Source organism: Scleropages formosus, chromosome 1 (assembly GCF_900964775.1).
Source record: "Scleropages formosus chromosome 1, fSclFor1.1, whole genome shotgun sequence".
Lineage (NCBI taxonomy): Eukaryota > Metazoa > Chordata > Actinopteri > Osteoglossiformes > Osteoglossidae > Scleropages > Scleropages formosus.
Window position 1 is genome coordinate 48,541,191 of NC_041806.1, and position 21,009 is coordinate 48,562,199.

At 41.7% G+C, this 21,009-nt stretch overlaps 2 protein-coding genes across 7 annotated transcripts; one reads left to right on the forward strand and one right to left on the reverse strand.

Moving 5' to 3' along the window:
* Window positions 1-666: 666 nt before the first annotated feature.
* Window positions 667-13,754, reverse strand: LOC108921075 (meprin A subunit alpha-like). Of its 3 annotated transcripts, none has more exons than XM_018730342.2 (14): window positions 12,015-12,660; window positions 8,954-8,978; window positions 8,791-8,844; window positions 8,586-8,626; window positions 8,135-8,210; window positions 7,386-7,503; window positions 7,065-7,240; window positions 5,586-5,807; window positions 5,115-5,261; window positions 4,647-4,862; window positions 1,758-2,222; window positions 1,468-1,641; window positions 1,266-1,350; window positions 667-984 (listed from the first exon to the last, which is right to left on the reverse strand). In XM_018730342.2, the coding sequence occupies exons 3-13, from the start codon at window positions 8,813-8,815 to the stop codon at window positions 1,301-1,303; spliced, it is 1,710 nt and encodes a 569-aa protein (XP_018585858.1). In that variant the 5' UTR covers window positions 8,816-8,844; window positions 8,954-8,978; window positions 12,015-12,660; the 3' UTR covers window positions 667-984; window positions 1,266-1,300. The 3 variants fall into 3 exon arrangements, with proteins under 3 accessions (XP_018585858.1, XP_018585857.1, XP_018585860.1); XM_018730341.2 differs by lacking the exon at window positions 12,015-12,660 and adding an exon at window positions 9,089-10,301; XM_018730344.2 differs by lacking the exons at window positions 8,954-8,978; window positions 12,015-12,660 and adding an exon at window positions 13,687-13,754.
* Window positions 10,820-20,801, forward strand: pla2g7 (phospholipase A2, group VII (platelet-activating factor acetylhydrolase, plasma)). 4 transcript variants are annotated; one of them, XM_018730346.2, is made up of 11 exons: window positions 10,820-11,706; window positions 14,814-14,949; window positions 15,861-16,011; window positions 16,210-16,303; window positions 16,415-16,483; window positions 17,162-17,336; window positions 17,640-17,753; window positions 18,147-18,238; window positions 18,395-18,565; window positions 18,656-18,804; window positions 19,984-20,801. In XM_018730346.2, exons 2-11 carry the CDS (start codon window positions 14,830-14,832, stop codon window positions 20,082-20,084), a joined length of 1,236 nt encoding a protein of 411 aa, XP_018585862.1. In that variant the 5' UTR covers window positions 10,820-11,706; window positions 14,814-14,829; the 3' UTR covers window positions 20,085-20,801. The 4 variants fall into 4 exon arrangements, with proteins under 4 accessions (XP_018585862.1, XP_018585861.1, XP_018585863.1 ...); XM_018730345.2 differs by lacking the exon at window positions 10,820-11,706 and adding an exon at window positions 12,858-13,345; XM_018730348.2 differs by lacking the exon at window positions 10,820-11,706 and adding an exon at window positions 13,857-14,144.
* Window positions 20,802-21,009: the final 208 nt, after the last annotated feature.

Sequence of the window (21,009 nt, forward strand, 5' to 3'; positions counted from 1 at the left end):
CCTCCAGCCTTATGCTCTGTGTTGCCAGGTTAGGCTCCGGCTCCCTGCAAGCCCACTCGGGACAAGTGGTTTCAGTCAGTGTGTGTGTGTGGGTTTCTACTGAACCACCATCACACCATCGTAAAGTTGAAAAATCGTAAGCTGGACCATCGTATCTTGGGGACCATCTGTACTCTCTAAAGCTGTGTGGAAGGTCTTGTGATTCAACTGATTGTAGTTACAGTATATGGATGTTGTCAGCGGACCCAAAAGGAGCTGCATGGTCTCATGATGTTTTGAATAAATTATTTTAGTAAGGTCACAGTAGTAGTTAATGATCTGTTTCATCATTATGTCAAAGATTCTCAACAGGGAGAATGCTGGAATCAGGCTGGAGTTAGCGAAATCTGTGCCTGGTCATGAATTTTGAAATGTTTATACCCATCTAGGTTGCAATAAAAATGGTGAATGTCTAGTTGTAGGTGCATGTTTCAGTTTTATGTGGTACTCCACTGGAGTTGAAAACTGATTATCTAAGGTCAGATTGTTCTGCCCAGAACATAATATAGAGATATATCATGTTTTCTGAAGGACCTTGGAAGAGAGAAGGATCAAAACAAAGCGATGACATCTAATATGGCGCAGCCTGCCGAGCAGATTAAATAAATAGGAAGGTTCATAGGCTGTCGTGGTTCTTTATTTAGATAAAATGCTCATTTTTGCAATGTCACACATGTAGATGTTACAAAAACTTTCAGTTAATTTAGAATGGAAAGACATTCAAATATACACCTGAATGACAGACTGCTGATACAGGAAGATCCTCTGTAAATCAAATTACACAGATACAGGAATATTTCTTAACAAAAGTGCCTGAATAAAAGCTGCACAGTCTCTTTAGAAACAGCTCAGAATGGCTTGATGAAGTTTGCAAATGTTCAGTTCCATTTGATTGCTTTTTTTCCTGCAAAAGTTTGCTTCAAAGCAACAAAAGCTGCAGCTCGCCTGAGAAAGACAAAAAATAAACCATTTTATGTGCATGCTAACCTCAAGGACACATTAAAAAAAAAACATAAAAAGGCAATATTTTTGGGGTTATATAATTAAACAGCCATAGCCTCACTGTCTGCAATTTTAAAACTACAGCTTTTACTTACAAGTTCCCAATTTTCCTCTAAAATAATGAAGTCACTTCCTTTGTAAGAAGTGCCCAGAATTTTTGCAGCTCAGCTATAAAAATGCTGAACGCGGGAGAAAATGCGAAACTCAGACGCGTTCCTCTTTACCTGTCTTTTCTCTCTGGTTGTGAGGAGTGCTCCAGTTAGCCTTTTGGGTTAACAGGCACTTCTGTTTTGATCAGACTTGTCAGATCTTAAGAAGAACACATTTTTGGTCACTGTCAGTATTCATTAAGTCAATTGTACCGTGCTATTAAATTGACCTTATCTGTTTCATGGAAGCTGTGAGATCTTTCCAGGCTTGACCTACCTTCAAAGTCAACGAAAACGATGAGATCGTCGTTCTTCATGTAGCTCCGGCGACGCAGATCATAGTGTTTGATGAAACTCTGCCAGCCTCGCGAGGCTCCTCTGTAGCACTGACAAGATGGGTCGTATGTTCCCACTTTGGAGGGATTCTCCCAAAACAGCTTGCCTTCGGGAGCTAAGAAATTAAATATCTCATTGAAAACTGTCTTTCTCACAATGCTGGTAAATCTGGTAGATCTTTGAACCGCTGTGTTTGCGATCGTTACCCTACGGTCAAGGAGGAACACTCACTCTGGCTCATGTCTGTGGTCAGACTACGGGCAGATGACATCCTCAGCTTGACATCCGGGTCTTGGTCCATCACCGTGATGGTGGCCTGTCGGTAAAGGGCCGGCCACTGGAGAGCACCATCATTCTCACCGCTGGCCAGGTGGAAGAAGAAGCCAGTGAAGCCCCCAGTGTAGTCCTCATAGTCGGAGTGAGGCCGCATCATGACTCCGAAACCATAGCCCTCGGGACTGTAGAGCCGCGGACTCATCAGAATTGTACTGCGGTTTGAATTCTCCAGGATTTTGGAGAAGTTGCGGATCTGCCAGACGGCTGAAGGACAGCGGGTCTCTGTCAGGCTGATGTCGTCAATGAAAATCCCGCCACTGGACTGAGCGGGATCGCCACGGATGCCTTGGAAAGCATATCGGAATTTCACGCCCACCTCTAGGGGCACGTGGGCAATCTTCCAGTTATGGTCATTATCCCCTGTTGGGTAAAAGCAAACAAATAACAGATAATCTACACATTTATTTAAAATCATTCATTTCACTCACATCTGTGCTATTCGCCTTTTAAAATATTACTTTGTATTTGTAAATGCTCACTGTAATACACACACACACACATTTTCAGAACCGCTTGTCCCATACGGGGTCACGGGGAACCGGAGCCTACCCGGCAACACAGGGCGTAAGGCCGGAGGGGGAGGGGACACACCCAGGACGGGACGCCAGTCCGCCGCAAGGCACCCCAAGCGGGATTCGAACCCCAGACCCACTGGAGAGCAGGACCGTGGTCCAACCCACTGCGCCACCGCACCCCCTTCCTCACTGTAATATTTTTGTATAAATTTTTTTAATGTGTTTATGCAAAAAATAAGTGTTGTGCATTTCCAAATTAATAGTTCAAGCTAGCCTTTTTTTAGCCAGGGGCCACAGTCTTTATTCTGAACTGGTTTGAGGGCTTCATGTATAAAAAACACTGGTCAACAAGTTTGTTTGTCCCATGAAAAAAAAAAAGCCTGTTTTCTACATATTTTTGCATGCTGAATTCAAATATGTTTTCAGAATTTATCCATCGCCCATAGTTTTTATGTATCAAGATATTTACATAATATACTGTATAGTATATTGGTACCCGTACTATATGGGGCATTTCAAACAAAAAGTTTGCAAAACACAGCTATTTTCATTGTTTGTGAAGTACAATAGCTTATTTTTGAAAGCAAAAGCTTAGATAGGTGGGTCACTAGGGGGTCTGCAGAAACTCATCTTGACATGTCGGGACATGCAAACAGTCCACAACCATGAGTAGCATTTCCCTGTCAGTCGCCAGCTAGAGCTCACTGTGTAAACATCTCCGGTGTAGTGTGTTTTCCAATCTTTTCAAGATTTGTACTTGAGTTGTGTTTTTCAGTGTTGTGGAGAAACCGCAATGCTAAGAAACTGTATAACTAGCCCCAATTCTTTCTGCTACAACTGCGGTGAATTGACATTCAAATCAAAAAATGTTCTTTCTCACCCCTGATTAAAAAATGTTATGAGCATTATTTTGGTTGTAAAGCAGGTGCCCAGGATAAAAGTTGGGCCCCTGATGCTTGTTGTGTGACATGTGTGACGTGTGTGAGACATCTCACAGCATGGCAAAAGGTTCACGCCTTATTCCTTTTGCCATTCCTATGATTCCAAGAGAACCAAAAGACCACGTTTTGGATTGCGACTTCTACCTGACAAAAATAACTGGTATAACATTGAAATCCAAACATAATGTTAAATATCTTCATTTAACATCTGCTTTGAGGCCAGTACCTCACAGTCAGGAGTTACCTGTGCCAGAGCCTCCAAAAAACATGACACTGAGTGATGATGAGTCTGTTGATGAGAACATAGGCCTTCGTCAAAGGTATGAATAAAGCCGGCGGTGGATTGACATATGTTTGGAATAAATTCTCCAGGATGAGTGATGCTAAAATCAAGGAGGGATTATTTGTAGGACCCCAGATCAGGGAACTGCTTTGAGATGTAGAATTCAGTGAAGAGCTTAATGAGGTTGAAAAAAACTGCATGGCTTTCATTTAAAAGGACTTGCAAAGTCTTTTTAGGAAATCACAAATCAGAAAACTACCGGGAAGTTGTGAATGACCCGTTGACTTCATACAAAGCTAAAGGGTGCAATATGAGTCCGAAAATCCACTTTTTGGATTCACACTTGGACTTTTTCCAAGACAATCTTGGGGCAGTCATTGATGAGCATGGCGAAAGATTTCACCAAGACTTTTTTGATATAGAAAAACGCAACTAAGACAAGTGGAGTCTCAACATGTCGGCAGACTAATGCTGGACACTGAAGAGGGATGTTCCTGAGGCCAAATGCAGCCAAAAAGCATACACTGGTATGTTTTACAAGTAAGCTTGCACATATTTTAGGTGCAATAACAGCTTTACTTATGAATAACTAATATACAGTTTTTCAAAACCTAATTGCTTTTTAAACCCTGCCTGATAGAAAAATTCTGAAAACAGATTTGAATTCAGCATAAAAAGTATTATAAAGTACACCTATTTCAGTTTGTGGAACAAAAAAAGTTAAAATTTTGTTGACCAGTGAAATTATAACAAGTTATATGTCTAAACTGAAAAAAACATTATTTCTCACACACATACACATTGTCTGAACCACTTGTCCCATACGAGGTCGCGGGGAGCCAGAGCCTAACCTGGCATGTATTAAAATATATGTTTTTAAATTATATATCATTGATATATGGTAGGTATAGTATATATGAAAAATTGTAAAATTACTAAGAGGTCATATGTTGGACAGCCTTTAGCTGAATATTCAATATTTGTGAGGGTCACACTTGGATGTCAAGCCAGTCAAGTGGGTCAAGGTCCATTTTAGGACAGGTACCCCAAAACGTGTGTATTTTCCTGAGCTTCCGCACGTTCCCTGACCCATCGTCCATCTTCACCCACACCACCAGCCTGTCCTTAACACTGCCGGTCATCTTGTAGAAGAACTGCAGGCACTGGAAGGTCCTCCTTGGGTACAGAATGCGCGACTCCAGAAGGGCTGACTGCTCGGCAGCTCCTTCATTCGTGCTGAAGTGCATGAAATAGCCTGCGTCTGAAACGTCACAGCAGAACAAGCCATGGTGATGAACTGTTACAGAAAACAGCAAGAAAAGTATCTGAAAAGGAGAAGCTGAAGTTGTCCATCTCTTGGTTTGCAGACACGGGGGTAGAATGGTTGAACTGGGCACTACTGTGACGGGTGAGGTACTTTACCAGGTACTTCACCAATATGCCGCATCCATAGCATCAGTGTGAAACAGTGTGGTCTGCTGAGATTTCCTTTGAGTCTGCGACCAGAATTCACCTCTGCAACGTCCGGCAACTGTATGGTCTTCTGCTCCCGCAGTACCCAGGGTGTGGACCCAGTCCGCATCATCAATGTGGCTCTGGATCATCCCGCAGATACTGATGTACTCAAATGCACACTGGTCCAACAGCGTCAGGGAGGATGCTACAAAATCAGGATGGCACTGATGTTTGGCAGAGCCAGCAGCTCCCGTTAACAATAAATGTATTTTAGTGTCACTTTAGGAGAATATTTGGCCAAAGAAAACTCATACCCAACGCATTCTATCAATTCAGGGTAAGTACCTTAAGTAAATGTACTACAGCAGAAAGAATATTCAGACCTGAAACTTTAGGCAGTGACTCTAATCACTAAGCCTCCTACTGCCCCACACTTTAAAAACATTCACTCAAAATGACGCAAAGTACATTTTCATAGCAGCTGTAAAGAACAGAAATCCCAACTAACAATAAATGTTTAATCACTCACAGCAGTTATACATTCTGTTGAGCCTGAGGACGTCCAGGGCACTGAAGTCAAGGTACTGCCCGATGATGTTGTTGAACTCGGGGATCTTGGTAGTGATGGTTGGAATGCTGTCGTTCTTGTTGAAGGAGTACGGGCGATAGTGCATGAGGGACTCGTAGTCGTAGGGGGTGTTCTGGTCAGTGACGAAGCTGTCGTCGTATTTATTGAAATTGTGCTCCAAACCTGCAAAATGCAGGAAATTATTCACACAAATCAAGCTTTATCAAATCAAATCAAGTCAAGCTTTATTGTCACATCATCGTCAACATAACATGTAGAGAAGAGTGAAAATCTTTAGTGCAGCTCCAGAAAATGTGGTATTGAGAGTATGTCATAAGTTACGTTAAACACAGTATATATATCAATTGTATTCTACACAACTGTCCATTCCGCTAAAATGTCCAAAATCAAAATGGATACTTATATTTACATCACATCTATTATTTTAGTTGATGCTTTTTCTGATGATGAGTCAGAATTTTAGGATTGTTCACTAAGCTAGACAATATTTTACCCATTTGTACAGTACGATAATTTTGATTGTATAAATTCAGGGTAAGTACCTTGATCAAAGCAGTGATTTGGCAAAGGGACAACTAACCACCCTGTCACCTGCAGCACCAATATACAACTGCTGAAATGTACAATTCCCTTTACTGAATGAAAATATTGTAACGACCTGCGTTACCTTAAGTTTTAGTGCGAAATGGGTCTATTGTAAAGAGTTACACTGTGGGTAAAATGTAAATAAGTGTTCAACCACTGGGGTGGCTTATGGGGAAAATAATGGGGTGACAGTGTTTCCCAGTGAGAAAGAGAGAAAGCCTTGGGGTGCCAAGCAGGGTGGGAAGGCTGGCTTGAAGCGCAGGTCCTTGGGGAAAAGGGGTCCTTGGGCCGAGAGCACATTTCCTTGTGTGCTGGTGTTCAAATAAATGTTCATCATGAATGCTGCCTGTGCATCTTTCTTTGCCCCATCTGAACCCAGAGCACTGTACGTCACAATATTCAATAAATATTTTGTCTTTCTCTTTTTTGTCATTGACACTTCAACTTAAAGACAAAAAATAAAATTCAAAAAAATATTTTTCAAAATCTCTTCTTCTTGGAGGGGGGCGTGGTGGTGCGGCGGGTTTGGCCTGTGTCTGTTCTCTGGTGGGTCTGAGGTTCGAGTCCTGCTTGAGGTGCCTTGTGATGGACTGGCATCCTGTCCTGGGTGTGTCCTCTCGCCCTCCAGCCTTGCGCCCTGTGTTGCTGGGTTAGGTTCTGGTTCACCGTGACCCCCGTTTGGGACAAGCAGGTTCAGTGCGTGCGTGCGTGCGTGTCTTCTTGTTGGGTCACAATGCATGGTTCCCTCATTCAGGACAAAAAGCTGTAAGCAGACACATGAGTGTTCCAGAACCAAAGTTGGACAGCAACAGGAACACGGATCCAGAACCTGACCTGGGAGGACTTGGTCGAGCCAGATGTCCACATAGTCGTCCCGGTCGCTGCGAGACTGCTCGTGGTAGAATCCCAGGGCATGGAGAAGTTCATGTTCAATCACAGCCTTATGATCGCACCCATTGCCGAGAGAGAGTGTCTGGCCTGTCTGCTGGTCTCCCACCATGGACCAGCACCTGAGGGACCACAACCACCCAGCTTAAAGAGCATTCAGTGGTACCAGAGAACTTTTCACAAAAGACACTGAATATAATTGACATTTTCCCTAAAAGTGAAATGAATATTCCTAAATTACAAATAAAGGTTAGGGTTCAACCATACCCATCTTTCTTTTCAAACTTGATGTATGTCTTCTCTCCGTCATATGGCTTAAAATCAACACAAGACTTGAGGCGGTACATTTCGAAGGCCTGGAAAACAGCTCCTTTGGCGTTCAGATCTGAAAATGTGTTACAGATATTTTTTTAAATTATATCATAGCAGGATTGCAGTGCATTTTGTGTACACAAATTTTACTTTGATTCTGAGAGGATTTCAGGTTCTTCTAGGTGCTGCTGGATTGAACACCTTACCGGAACTCAGCTGAAGTCTTCTCCAAAATTAAAGTAGTTTTAATTAATTACTCAGGTCAGACAAGCAGCGTTATTGCATGCAATGACATAATAACTTCAGAAAAACAGGTAAATATCTCAAGTTTATACACCATAGCAGGAGTGTGATCTTCACACGTACAGATACCATCATCCAATAATATTGCAATATTTTCACCACAGCAAAGTGACCAGCAGAACGTCATTGACAAAGTTGGCTCAGTTTTGCAATGTTCTGCGCAAGTCTCTTAAGTATGCCGAGTTTTACCCAAACAAAACGGGAATATACCTTGGTTGTCCACAGGATGGAAAGACTCACCATGGATGTCAAAATTCCTTAATTTGGGACAATGATCAAACGAAAACCCACAGTGGACAAACAACTGTGTCCTGCCATGACTAGTACACTTTCAGCTGGGCCTGAAGCTACTTCAGTTGGACATTACAATATGTACATTTTACCCAGAACTGTCTACTTACCGAGGCTGTCGGCCAGGATATAAGGAACGGGGAATTTCCATCTGAAAGCTGTGTTGATGAGGGCGTTGCGTCCAGCCTGTAAGACAAAAAAACCAAACAACTTACATTTTTTCAATTAGCTGTCAATTTTCTCGAAAGCAACTTATTAAGGTACCTATAACAATATCCCTTATACAGTTGAGTAATTTTGCAGGAGCACTTTAAAGTACTTTGCTCAAGGGTACTAGAGCTGGAGGTGGGATTCAAACTCAGCAACTTTCAGATCCAAAGGCAAGAGTTCGAACCACTACGCTATCAGTTGTCCGAAGCCAATTTGAGGCTTTCAGTGAAATTAACATTAACATAAAACTTAAATATGGTGAACAAACAGTTTGTGGATTAAAACGTGACTGTTTTCTGACACAGTTTTGTAGCAGATACAATAAAATATACTTTAAACAGCTGTACTTACGGGGAGTGCTATATCACCTTCAATTAGGGGGGTTTTCGCACCTAGATACAAAACAGAATACATGTAAACAGGTTAAAATATACTGGAATTCTCATTATTTCTGCACTGTTCCCCTTTCCGATAATCAAAGCGTCAACAGTAACGCTGTATTTATACACCAATGTGGTACTCATTTTTAGATCTCCTGAGACATCACTGAGCTCACCCAGGTTGACGTACGGATTTCCCATGTTGTCATTTTGCTCATCTGCATATATATCTGAAAAGAAATACCAAAAATTATGAAACGGTTCAACTGCATAAACAACTCTTGTTTTGTTTTTTGTGGCTTTGTTAAAGGAAATTTTCTGTGATGTAATTAAACCTACCGGTCCTTTGGGATGATAAAGGAATCTGTGCGGAAAGTATGCAAATACAAATTATTTATGGTCAAATATTTTGAATATAATATACAATGATAACAGATAACAGTTGTAAAATATCCATAACACGGTTATACTTACAATATAAGCACTGGAGACCACAAGGAGAGTAATGAAGAGGGACAGCCTGATTATTGACATGGTGTAAATAACTAAACACCCAAGATTCTGAACAGGTATAAAGAAAAGCTGAGCGAGACAAACAGAACTTTAGCCTTTGGCCAAGAGAATGAGTGTGTTAACTACCCTGCAGTCAGTAAAACCTCAGTCATTACCCACTGATGATATGAAAGGTCATCAAAATTCATATCACAATTCATATCGGCATTTTAATGTTTTATTACCAAAAGCACAAGGTCTACAGACAAGTTCTGTGTTAAATTATTCATCTCACGCATCCGCAAAAGTCCTCCCACCGCATGTACATCACTTGCAAAATTTTATGGACGTTATTGTTGCTCCAAACTGGTTTAAAGATATTTTTTAAATGGATTTCGATTTTATCATCAGCAACAGCTGACCGCAGCACATCCTGTTTTCATTTTTGATATAATTTTGATATATTTTGGGTAACATGTCAAGTGGGCTGGAAAAGGCTGGTTAACTCCTTATCATGAACTGACGCAGCCTTGTAATGAGTTCCTGCACCAGTACACTAAGCATAACTGAACGGAAAATTTTCTCCACAGCAACTTATAAAAGTCGTAAGGGGTGTTTAGCAGAGTGACGAAATGCTCAGCAAACCTGCAAAATGCTATAAAAGCAGTAATTAAGAGGATCATCCACTTTGTGAACATTGCTTTACACAGTCTGCTACAGCTATAATAAATAAAAATGTACAAAGTAAGACTTCAACACATTTAGCAACTCTGATCTTCATTCCACTTACTCTACATGAGGTTGTACCCTACATTTGGCTGTACTGAGGGTTTGAACGTGGGTTCAAATGTGGCACAGTATGTGCTAGTATGTGCTGAGCTTGCATGTTCTTCGCAGTTTCCTCTGACAGTCGAAAGACGATGCGTTTCAGGTGAACTGGTGTTTCTAAACAGCCCTCAGTGTGTGTGTGACAGTGTTAAAAGGTTCTGCTGATGAACGCAAGAATTTTAGTGTGGTGTATTTCTAAGATGTACATCGCTTTGAAGGAAAGCAGCTATTAAATGAATAAATGTAAATGTATTTAGCACTGTTTGTCAACTTGGGCAAAGGGGTCAAGTAAACCCCTGTTAGCAGCTGGTAGAGTAGTGATTAGAGTTGCTGTCTTTGGCCCCCAAAGATACAGGTTTGAATCCCATTACCAGTTGTGTAATACCCTTAAGCAGTACTTACCTTAAATTGCTGCCAGTAAAATGACCCAGCTATATAAATGGGTAAATAGTTGTAGGTACCACAACATTGTAAGTTGATTTGGGAAAAATTAATAACCTACTGAATAAACAAATTAAATAAAAGTAAGCTGTCTCCACAAATTTAAATCCATCTATTTCAATTTAATAAGAAGGCTGCATCCAGGGTTGTGTTATGACAGATTTTCCCATATGATACAATCCATCCAATGTCAATAGCTGTTTCTTCTAAGCAGGGCCAAGGTGAACCTGAGCCTATCGCATAATCACCGGGTGCATTCTGGTTGGGACACCAGTCCATCGCAGGGTAGCGACACACTCACTTACCCAGTCACAAATTAAGGCAAATTTAGAGCCACCAATACACTTAAACTACATGTCTTTGGACTGTGTGAGGAAACCAGAGTTCCCAGAGGAAACCCACGCAGACACATGGAGAGCACGTTACCTCCACACAGACTAAGCAGAGATTGAACCCATGTTTTCTTGCACCACCGCCCACCTATAATAATGTCATAAAAAACATTTGAGTTCTAATTATGTGAACAACAAATCAATACGATATATGAAGTCTTGATACTTTAATGTTGAACATAACTTTGGAATAAAGATGGATTTTTTTTTTCCCCCACTTTTGACCAGTTCCTTCCCTGTGGCACATCACTTCATGCCGTTGCACTCAGCAGTGTGGTTATGTGTGGGTAATCTGGCCTAAAGCATATACTGTACTGTCTACTCATCCACCCTGACCTTAAAATGTGAGCTTCTTACTCATCCACCTTCACTTCACACGTTGTCAACCTTTTTCGTGAAAGAATCTTCATTTTAACTGTACATGACCTCAATTTCTTCTCTCGAGAAATATGTAACATAAGTTATCGCTCTTCTCCTGTTATGGCGTGTGGTGTTCAAATTTATCAGTCACAGAAATTGTTAAGCATAGTAACTGGTAATATTTCTTTGTAAATGTGGTCGTGCTTACCGAGGTGACCTGATAAAGGCAGGAATGTGGTCTTGTTTGCAAAACAAATGTTATCACACGCGGATGTCCTTGCCTTACCTGCGAGCAAGGCCTACTTAAGAGAAACAGGAATGTTGGGTGTTGGCTATATCCGCCTGCGGGAGCAGAGTACTGACACAGCTGTTGTGCCGCCTACAAATGCATTACGCATGAACCTTTTAAAATAAAAAAGGGCGACAGGGAACGATCGGGGAGACATCCAGTTGTTCTGGGCTCTCCCATCCGCCGACGTTGTCCTGAAAAGTCTTTGTGTGTCCGAGTGTTTTGCGTTAAGGTGAAGAGGACTCCTGCGGCTGATCGGTTCCGGGTGGAGAGAGAAATTTCTTCCACAGGTTGCTAATAGTACACTAATTATTCACTAATCCTGCTTGCTTTTTAATCCCAGTGTCAGTGTCAACAGTATCTGTGGAATATCACTTAAACAACTTTGCTATATAACAAGCTGCAGTAAACTAGCTATATAGCTTGCGCTCCGGGAAATGCTTGCTAATGTTTTGTTTTGACATACTTGAGTAACTTTTGGTCTAGTTTCATAACTCTCAAATCAGCTAAACTGATTGAGTAAAGGAAGTCTGTTGAAGGTCACGGACCATATAGAGTGTAACCTTTCTTTGAATTTAGATCATGTCAAATGACTGACCTTTTTCTTCCGTTAGCTATTTGGACGGTGTCACTCTATCTCTGTGTTTTCTTATTATGGTGTTGTCAGTAGTCCAGCAGCGAGGGTAGCGACCTGTGACGGTTCTTGGTTTGAATTCCGCTCCCGTCGCTGCAGTTTTGCCTTCGAGCAATGAATTTACCCTAAACTGCTCGCGGATGAATACCACGTCTTCCATTTTCATCAACCGTTTCTCTTGTGCAGTGCTGGTGCCCCACAGCGCATCATTTACGTCAAGTAACGTCACTACCTAAGCAGTTCTTTGACCCGGTACTTTTTTAAAACTTTTATTCAAGTCAATTTCCGATGACTACTTTTACTCATGCACTGCTATTAAATACTGTACCCACCTCTCGGAAATCAGTGTTTAGTGCAGGACGCAAAAAGCTTCCCTGTGAACGAAGACCCAACTGAAGAGCTAGTTACATGTAAGGGTAGCGGGGGACTCCAAATAACACCGTCCCAAGACACTTTACACAGGGAAAAGCGCGTCACTTTCGAGAATCACTTTGCAGGAGGGCTTTCGAAGGCAAACGTCTGAAAACAGGTCACGGGTTCGAACCCTCAGCCGAAAACGTCCCACCCGAAAGGAACGGCAAGGCCCGATCAGCTTTCGCAGACAGCTGATCTGCACGCTGAAATATGAAATGTGGTGAGACAATTACTCAGACTGCTTTAGAAAAACAAGTCAAGTCACTCCTGAGCAACGAAGCAGCCAGGTCTCGTGCTCTTGTGACAAACTTCCTGTTTTCTAAACCGAGCTCATGTTACACAAGAGGAGCAGCGCATAACCCAAAGTTACCACAGATTGTAAAGGGGAGATAACCCCTTCTTCGTCCCTTTTGTGCTGCTAAAGCAGAAGAACTTTAAAATATATATTTCTGTCGCCAGAGGAAAAAAGATTATCCCAATTCTTTACACCTATATTTTTGGATAAAAATACATGATTACATAAGTCCACTCACATTAAGTTAACTTAGGATACTCTCTGCCCCTTTATTAACTTTATACGTAATGTTTTAAAGTAAATAATTCATTCTGGGTCGCCGTGGTTACACCTTTAAGCGCGAAGGCGTTTAAAAAAAAATAAATAAATAAATAAAAATTTACGTGAAAAACGAGAGCAAACGGAGACAAATGCGCATGCGCGTAGTTTTTGTCCTCCCGCCCCGCCTTATGCGTGATGTCATTCTGCGACAGTCTTACGGATACTCTGTAATCGTGCTGTAATCAAGGGTTTTTTTTTCATTTACAGTGCTCGATGTAAACATGCCACACCTCCCCACGGAGATTGAACACATTCTTACTGTTTGGTAATTTATTATATATTAATATATACATTATAAAGTTACAGTGTGTAAAATGGTCAACAGCATTTTAAGAATACCACACTACACGTGTTACATTTACTGTAACAGACTCAGATATACACGTGTCGTGACAATATATATATGTAAGTGTCTTTTCGCCAGAGTTGAGCTCCACTGTGTTTTTACTGCAGGCAGCCTCGTCATTACAGCTAAATGATCGGTCGACAGGAGGTCGAGTAAGACCGCGAATAAGGAAAGTTTGCGTGTAGAAAGGCAAGCAGGCCATCCGCGCGGAGCCGAGTCCCGCCGGTGATGTGTTTTGCAAGCCGCGATCAATACGAGACCTTTGATCGTTTTGAGAACCTCGATGTCCGAGAACTTTGATCACATGATGATGTCGGTCGGTTTCGGGTCCGATTTCGTAACTGGCGCGGGAGAGCGAGCGCACAGCTTGGAGTCTGGAATGTGCAACGCGTCCAGTGTGGAGCGCGCGGGTCCCGCGGGAAGCCGCGCGCCGGCGGGCCGGCGGGCCGCCGTGGCGTGGGGACGTGGGTCGCGGGGGTGGACGGCGACTGTGCAAGCCGCGGGGCGCGCGAGGAGGAGGCACCTTAAGCCCCTCCCGAAAGGAGCCACGGCCACGGGCACAACCTTCCTCCTCCTCCTCTTCCTACTCCTCCCCCCAGCCGCCGCCGCCGCCGCCGCCGCGTCTGCGGACGAACTTCATGCTGCTCCGCTCCTGCGCTGGATTTAAACTTCGTCTGGTGCTCGCGAGGAACAGAAATAGGGTCGAGCGACCGAGCAGGTGAATCGAGCCGAGATCGGAGAGCGGCGCTAAACTTCTAAAGTCTTTTTAAATATAAGGTTCGCTCCTTTGTTTGCTCGAGCAGTTCGGATCTGCGGACTTAGTTACATACACAACACACGCGCAGAAGGAGACAGCGCACACAAACAGCTTTCGAAATATTTAACTGTTCTGCTGCCGTTAAATGCAGAGATTGTAGACATTCACGGACTTTCCACATTGTTCCGATACACACACACAGCGTGTGTTTATGATGATCGTGGTTTTCTGCGCGCTCCTCTGCTTCCTCCATATGATATGATATGACTAGTCTATACTGTAAAACATCGTCGCTGTGGCCAGGGCACTGACTGATGATGGGGGGGGGGGAACGCGCTGCGCTGCGCTGCGCTTGTCTCTCGCGGACCACGTTTTCATAGTACGTGTATGAGATGTGTCTGAAAACAGAACTTTCTGTGACGTCATCCTCCTAATCGGACTTGTCCTCATTACCTGTGCAGGTGCCTTTCGAAATCACCTGAACTGGTGCAAGTACACAAGAGTGCGTACGCGTTTAGGTTTCCGCTTCCTCTTAAACTCTCCCTTTTCCCTTTTATCCATGTAAAACTGTCCAGATCCTTTAAACTTGTTTTGGGTTTTGACCATCAACACATGTTTCTCCTTTTGCAGGTTCCCTGTGGTCTTTATGCTTGGTAGAACCCAGGTTGCGGTGATGGGAAACTGCTCCAACACCCTGGGAATCCCACCCGGAAAAGGGCCTCATCAAGTGGGCTGTGCCGACCTCATGGTTGACCACACTGTCCAGGTGATCGCATAAATGCGTATTACACTTACATTTATTTACTTTGCTTACGCTTTTCTCCATAAGGACGTACAACGATAGGTTACCTGCAGTAATTTACCCATTTATACCGTTAGCTAATTTTACTGGAGGAATTTTATTGTAAGTACCTTGCTCAAGGATGCTACAGCTGGAGGTGGGATTCAAACTTACAGACGTTGGATCCAAAGGCAGCAGCTCTAGCCATTACATTACCAGCTGCTCTACAGTATTATCAATAGTATTAATAATCAGAGCTAGAATATAAATTTTATTTGGATCACTTTTTGATGTAGCTTAGCGCTGGTCTGCAAAGGAAGAATTTGACATCCCTGCTTTTTACCAGGGTGTCTACATCCAGCTGTCAAGAGCCAGAGTATCATCAACTGTCTTTTTAAAGCTTTTCTCGAAATAATCATTTCCGCAGTAAATCGACTGGTGTTTCGGGGTAAATCGGCCGCTGAATAAAAATGATCGTACTATCCATAGGGTTGTGAATCTTGAGGCCTGGAGCTGTAGACCCTAACCGTGACTCAGAGGTGCACAGTGGCAATTCTTGAAGACCTCAGGGTCTTCTGATTTTAACCAGTTACGATGTGAATCTGACACATTTTGTACAACCTCCTCAGGGAGCTGAATTTTTTTTTGTAGTTTTGCAGCCCTAACTTTACTAAAATCATAAGTGATAAGTAACTCAGGCTGTATTGTTTGTCATCTTCAAGGGCAGATTCTCGCAAGTTTTCTTTCTCTCGCTTTACTACTAAGAGCTCAGAAACCCTGCGTTAATCCCAGCGAGAGGTTATTTGTATCACAATTCAATAATTGTATTAATAATTTAATATCATATTAATCTCAATTTTGACACCTTGTTGACTCAAGTCCGTTTGTACTGCTAGGGGAGTTTTTTTCGGCTTTATTATCCATGTGAACCGTCACCAAGTTCTGAGAAGCCCTGCTGGATCCCAAGTCAGGAATACTTTGACGGACTTGCCGATTTCATGAAGATTAACAGATCCTTTGCTGAAAGGATTTTTAACTATCTCTATGGTAAGCGTTCTGCATTATCACGTGTTGCGCTGATGCTTTCACAGAACTGTGCAATAGAACCACCGATCTTGTCAAGATCTCTCTGTGTAGGAGTATGTTTAACGTGTATTTTGCACGGCGTGTTTATGTATCTAACTGTCATAAGTTGTTACACATGCCTAAATTTTTATTCCTGCAAAATTCCCCTTGCTTTGACAGGGTCATATAGAATACCTGCCTTTTGGGAGGCACCGTTCAAGTCAAATGGGAAGTACCCTTTGGTTATCTTCTCCCATGGACTTGGTGCTTTTCGGTATGTTTGCCGGAACCCACATATCTGCTCTGAACTGCATCACATTGGTGTTAGATGAATCTGATGACGCACTATGTTAACGTTTTGTTTTCTGTCTCCCATATCTATCAGAACCTTGTATTCAGCAATATGTGCAGAACTTGCCTCCAGAGGATTCGTAGTTGCTTCAGTGGAGCACAGGTAAGGTCGAGGGAGAGACTTGTAGCTTGAAGGCTGCTGGTTTGAGGCCCCAGAAAGTTCTTACTATGGTGGCCCCAGTAAGACAGTATGTCCGCTGTGGAGCGCAGTGCTCCGAGTGATGCTCAGGAAGGGATTAAGTGTGATGCAGTTGTGTGATCGCGACAAACAATGGAAGAGGTCACTCTGCTGTCACTCGTACGAGTCGCAGCTGTTTATTTCACCAAGTGTGTGAAGGGTTTGCAGACAATGGCATGATCCAGGTCATCACGTTTCTGCTGACCAGGCTACACGGACATCATAAAGGGTAGTCGACTTCCCCTGACCTATACGCATACGGCTTTCGGGCACAATGCTTGTTTGAATTTGTCTCATGTGACAGCGAGTCACGGGTGTCTGTGTCATGCTGGTCTGCCAGGCAACACACTAGATAAATCTTACACATCTTCCTTGCCACATGTTCAAAAAAAAAGTTTGCATAAATTATGCTTTATACATAAACGTACAGGAACATTTTTTTTTATATTTATATAATACCCATATGTAATATTAAGACCCCAACCGCTTAAAATGATACTGCATAATTATATATGTCAGTGTATATGTATTTATAAGGATCCAAAAGTCTAGATTTTGGTTTCATGTTGACAATTGTCTTTTTTTTTTTTTTTTTTTGCTTAGGGATGAATCAGGTTCTGCGACGTTCTATTTTAAAGAGAATTCGCAGATGCAGCAGCAAGCACATCAAGCAGATACTAAAAACTCGAAACCGGTTCAGGAGAACCTGGAAAAAGTCTGGATGTATTACAGAGCACTGAAACCGGGGGAAGAAGAATTCTCCCTTCGCAATAACCAGGTGAGAACACCTTTAGTTCTAAAGTGCATCATTTTTTTTTTTTTTTCCCCCATAGACCTGTTGCCTTTTTCATTATGTGGAGCAACACACCGTATGTTCTGAATCCAAATGCTACAGTCCTGATTTTTTTTTTTTGTTCAAATTTAGTAAAATCGTGAAATACATCGCTGTCTAATTTAACCGTGCTAAGTGATTACGCAATTTAAAAAAACAGGGATACTCCGGGATGCTCGGCATAGGCCGTGTCAGAGGTCGTTCGAACTTCTCCATTGAGTTTCTCAGCTTCTGTCTTCTGTCTCGCAGGTTCAACAGAGAGCGAACGAGTGCATTAGAGCACTGAAAATACTCGACGAAATCAACTCGGGAAAATCTGTCACCAACGTCTTACAATCGGAGTTTGACTGGTCTTCCTTAAAGGTATACGTAATGCAAGCTTAAGAGCTTTTATTGTAGCTAATTTAACAGGGTTAGGATTTTATTTTATTATAGTTGACATCTTATTACATGCTCTTGTAAGTAGCAATTGAAAGATTTTGTCAGTGCCATGGTAACACAGTGATGTTGGTAAAACATGCCAATTTAGATGAGATGCAGGATACAGATCATATCCTGCATATCAAGCCTTTTGCACAAAAGTGCGATTCTTAAGATAAAGCTGTAGCTTGTTGCATCCTTTAGAGTTCAGTACAATGGTTGTGCAATAAGCAATAAACCAAAGGGATGGTGCAGGAGTTGATGTGTTCAGTCACCATCTGTACCACCGGGGCACCACGGTTTCATTAGACACACGGCCGTGTTTGTTCCCATCAGAACTCTCTGGACCTGTGTAAAACCGCTGTGATGGGACATTCTTTCGGAGGCGCCACCGTCATTGAAACACTTTGCAAGGAGCTCACTTTCAAGTACGTACCTTGCGCACAACTGACCTATTTCACAACTCTGACTGGCACAATATATAGTGGATACTGAAAGAATCATGGTAGGTGTATTTAAAGCGTACACATCTTTGTACCCATAGCTGTTACTGTAGAATGAAATGCTTCTCCATCCCGCTGTAGATGTGGAGTTGCTTTGGACACCTGGATGGTCCCCCTGAAGGAAGAAATCTTCCCCAACGTGAAGCAGCCGATCTTGTTCATTAACTCTGAGAAGTTCCAGTGGGCGGGAAATATCATCCGTATGCGAAAACTTGACTCCGCCTCCATACAGAGAAAAATGATAACAATCAGGTTTGATCTGGAAAAAAAAAACTGTGTCCCAGTTGCACAGGCTAACAAAACGTTGTTTTGTATTAACCCTTTTTTTCCCCGCTCCTAAAGGGGGACCGTTCACCAGAGCTTTCCAGATTTCACCTTCCTTACGGGCAACTGGATTGGGAAGGTTTTAAAGTTGAAGGGGGACATTGACCCCCACCTAGCGATGGATCTTTCTAATAAGGCATCCTTAGCATTCCTCCAGAGGCACCTCTGTGAGTATTAATTTTTATGTCCAGTAATACAAGTAATTTTTTTACATTCAGAGCGCCATATAAATGTCACTTGATATATTCTAATTGAGAGCATAAAATAGACTACACATAGAAGGGCATATTAACTTTAGACTCCTTGAATTATGAATGTATGTGCTACAAATTTTCTAACAAGTACAATTCAAGTTTATTTTTGCCTTTTCTTCACTGACCTTTTTTTGGAGAGTTTGGTTTGGTGCAGAGTAAAAGCAGCGTTTCCACTTTTTTGTTAGCTGGCACTAAAACAGGAATGTGGGACCACCTTAGTTTAACCCATTTGCATGGTGTTTACAGCTCATATCTAGTTTTCAGTAAAAAAAAAAAAAAAAATGAACTTCATACACGTTTGTGAATCGGTCAGCAATTGGGTTCCAAAAAGAGGCTGAAATGGTGTTTTTTGTTATGTGTCAGTTACATTAAATGTTAGCTGTATAGTGTATTATAGATATCCTACTTTTACAGAACCATACACATAGAGGAATATACTAATTAAGCTTTTAACTGAATAAATGTGAACGTAGCTAAAAAAAGACATGCTTCTGTGATGAATTACTTTAATCTGAATTGAGTAGGAAGTTGTGGAGGTGATTTTTATATTCAGTCTTAACTTTGTTCTGATTTTTGAATCAAGTATTTCATTATAGCTTTAGCTGAAATTCTTTTTTTTTTTCCCCCCTCAAAACCTGACCAGCAAGTACATGACAATGTATTACTAAGAGTCGGTATAGTTTAGGGAATAGATCCACACGTTGTGTTGTTCCCTTCAAAGTAATTGGATATACATTTGCGTTTCTGATACTTTCAAAAGTAATTCTGAAAGTCAAGTGTCATGTAACCATGTTCTGCTTTCACATTGTTAGATGCTTGAGATATAATGAAATCTTCCTTTCAGTCTCATTATGATTGTTGGAAACAGTATTGCACACTGGTGTCTGCCTTAAAAAAACCATTTTGGGGAGAATACGTTGAAGGGCACAGCATGTATAAATATGTAGTGTGAAATAAGTGTTTTGACCACATCTCAGATGTTTTAACTTGCAAGAAATGTTTCGCTGAACCAATAACTTTCCACAGAAAAGATGACAAATGTACAATGTCTTCATCTTAAGCAAAGATAAGTTTAATCCTCTTATCTTGCAGCTCTGGATAAAGACTTCAATCAGTGGGACCCACTGATTGACGGGAAGGACGAGAATCTCATTCCAGGAACCAATATCCACGTGCCTTCGTCGTCAATGTGATGAGCGACCTTCCCGTGAAGCACTGGTGCTATAGTATGTGGAGAGAAAGTCTTCCACACCCATTTTTCATACCTTACCTTGTTGCTCTTATGCACGTTACCTTGGGGGCAAAACTGTCACTGGACCATCGCTCACCGCCCTGCACCATCAATGTTTTACCAGTTCTAAAATGTGAATCATGGACTGCAAAGGCTGATAATCCTCATTAAATTCCAGGCAACACACCTTGCAACTCTTCAGTACTTTTGAGAAATACAAAAAAAAATGCAAGTACTGTTTAAAACAAGATGGAATTGCATAAGAAAAGTTTGAAGTCAATAGTTTTCAAAACAATTATTTGGGTGCTTTCAACACTAGTTTTTTTCCTTTTCAAGCCCCTGCAATAGAAGGTATATCCATGCATCTCTTGCCGTTTGAGTTCAGGTTACTACAGCATAATGCACAATGAATTCCCATGTCTTTTATATGAAACCATGTTATTGTCTGAAATCTTTATATTCACACTACAGTATTTTCATGTACACCTTACTGCTCTGCTTTAATGACCATTAATGTTTCTGCTCTAAGACAACTTTACATTTCTATCAGTCTTCAAAACTAAAAACTCCTTTTGAAAATGAAGTGTTTAACAGTCATGTAATTTATATCTAGACCTATGTAGACCATGTTCTGACAATATTGACATTAAAATGGGGAAAAAAAAAAAAAAAAAAAAAACTTGCTTTGGATTTTTAGACTTCTTTCCCAATTAAAGAATATACTATACATTTTACCTCACCTTGTCTAGTACTGAAAGGAGGCAGTCAGGGTTACTTTCATTTCATCCCCTTCCTGGTCTAATCCTTCAGATGGTACCTGGGCTGATTATCTTGTGTTCCTGAAAAGAGCACTAAAACAGCATGTCCCACAAGGCCCCTGAACACTC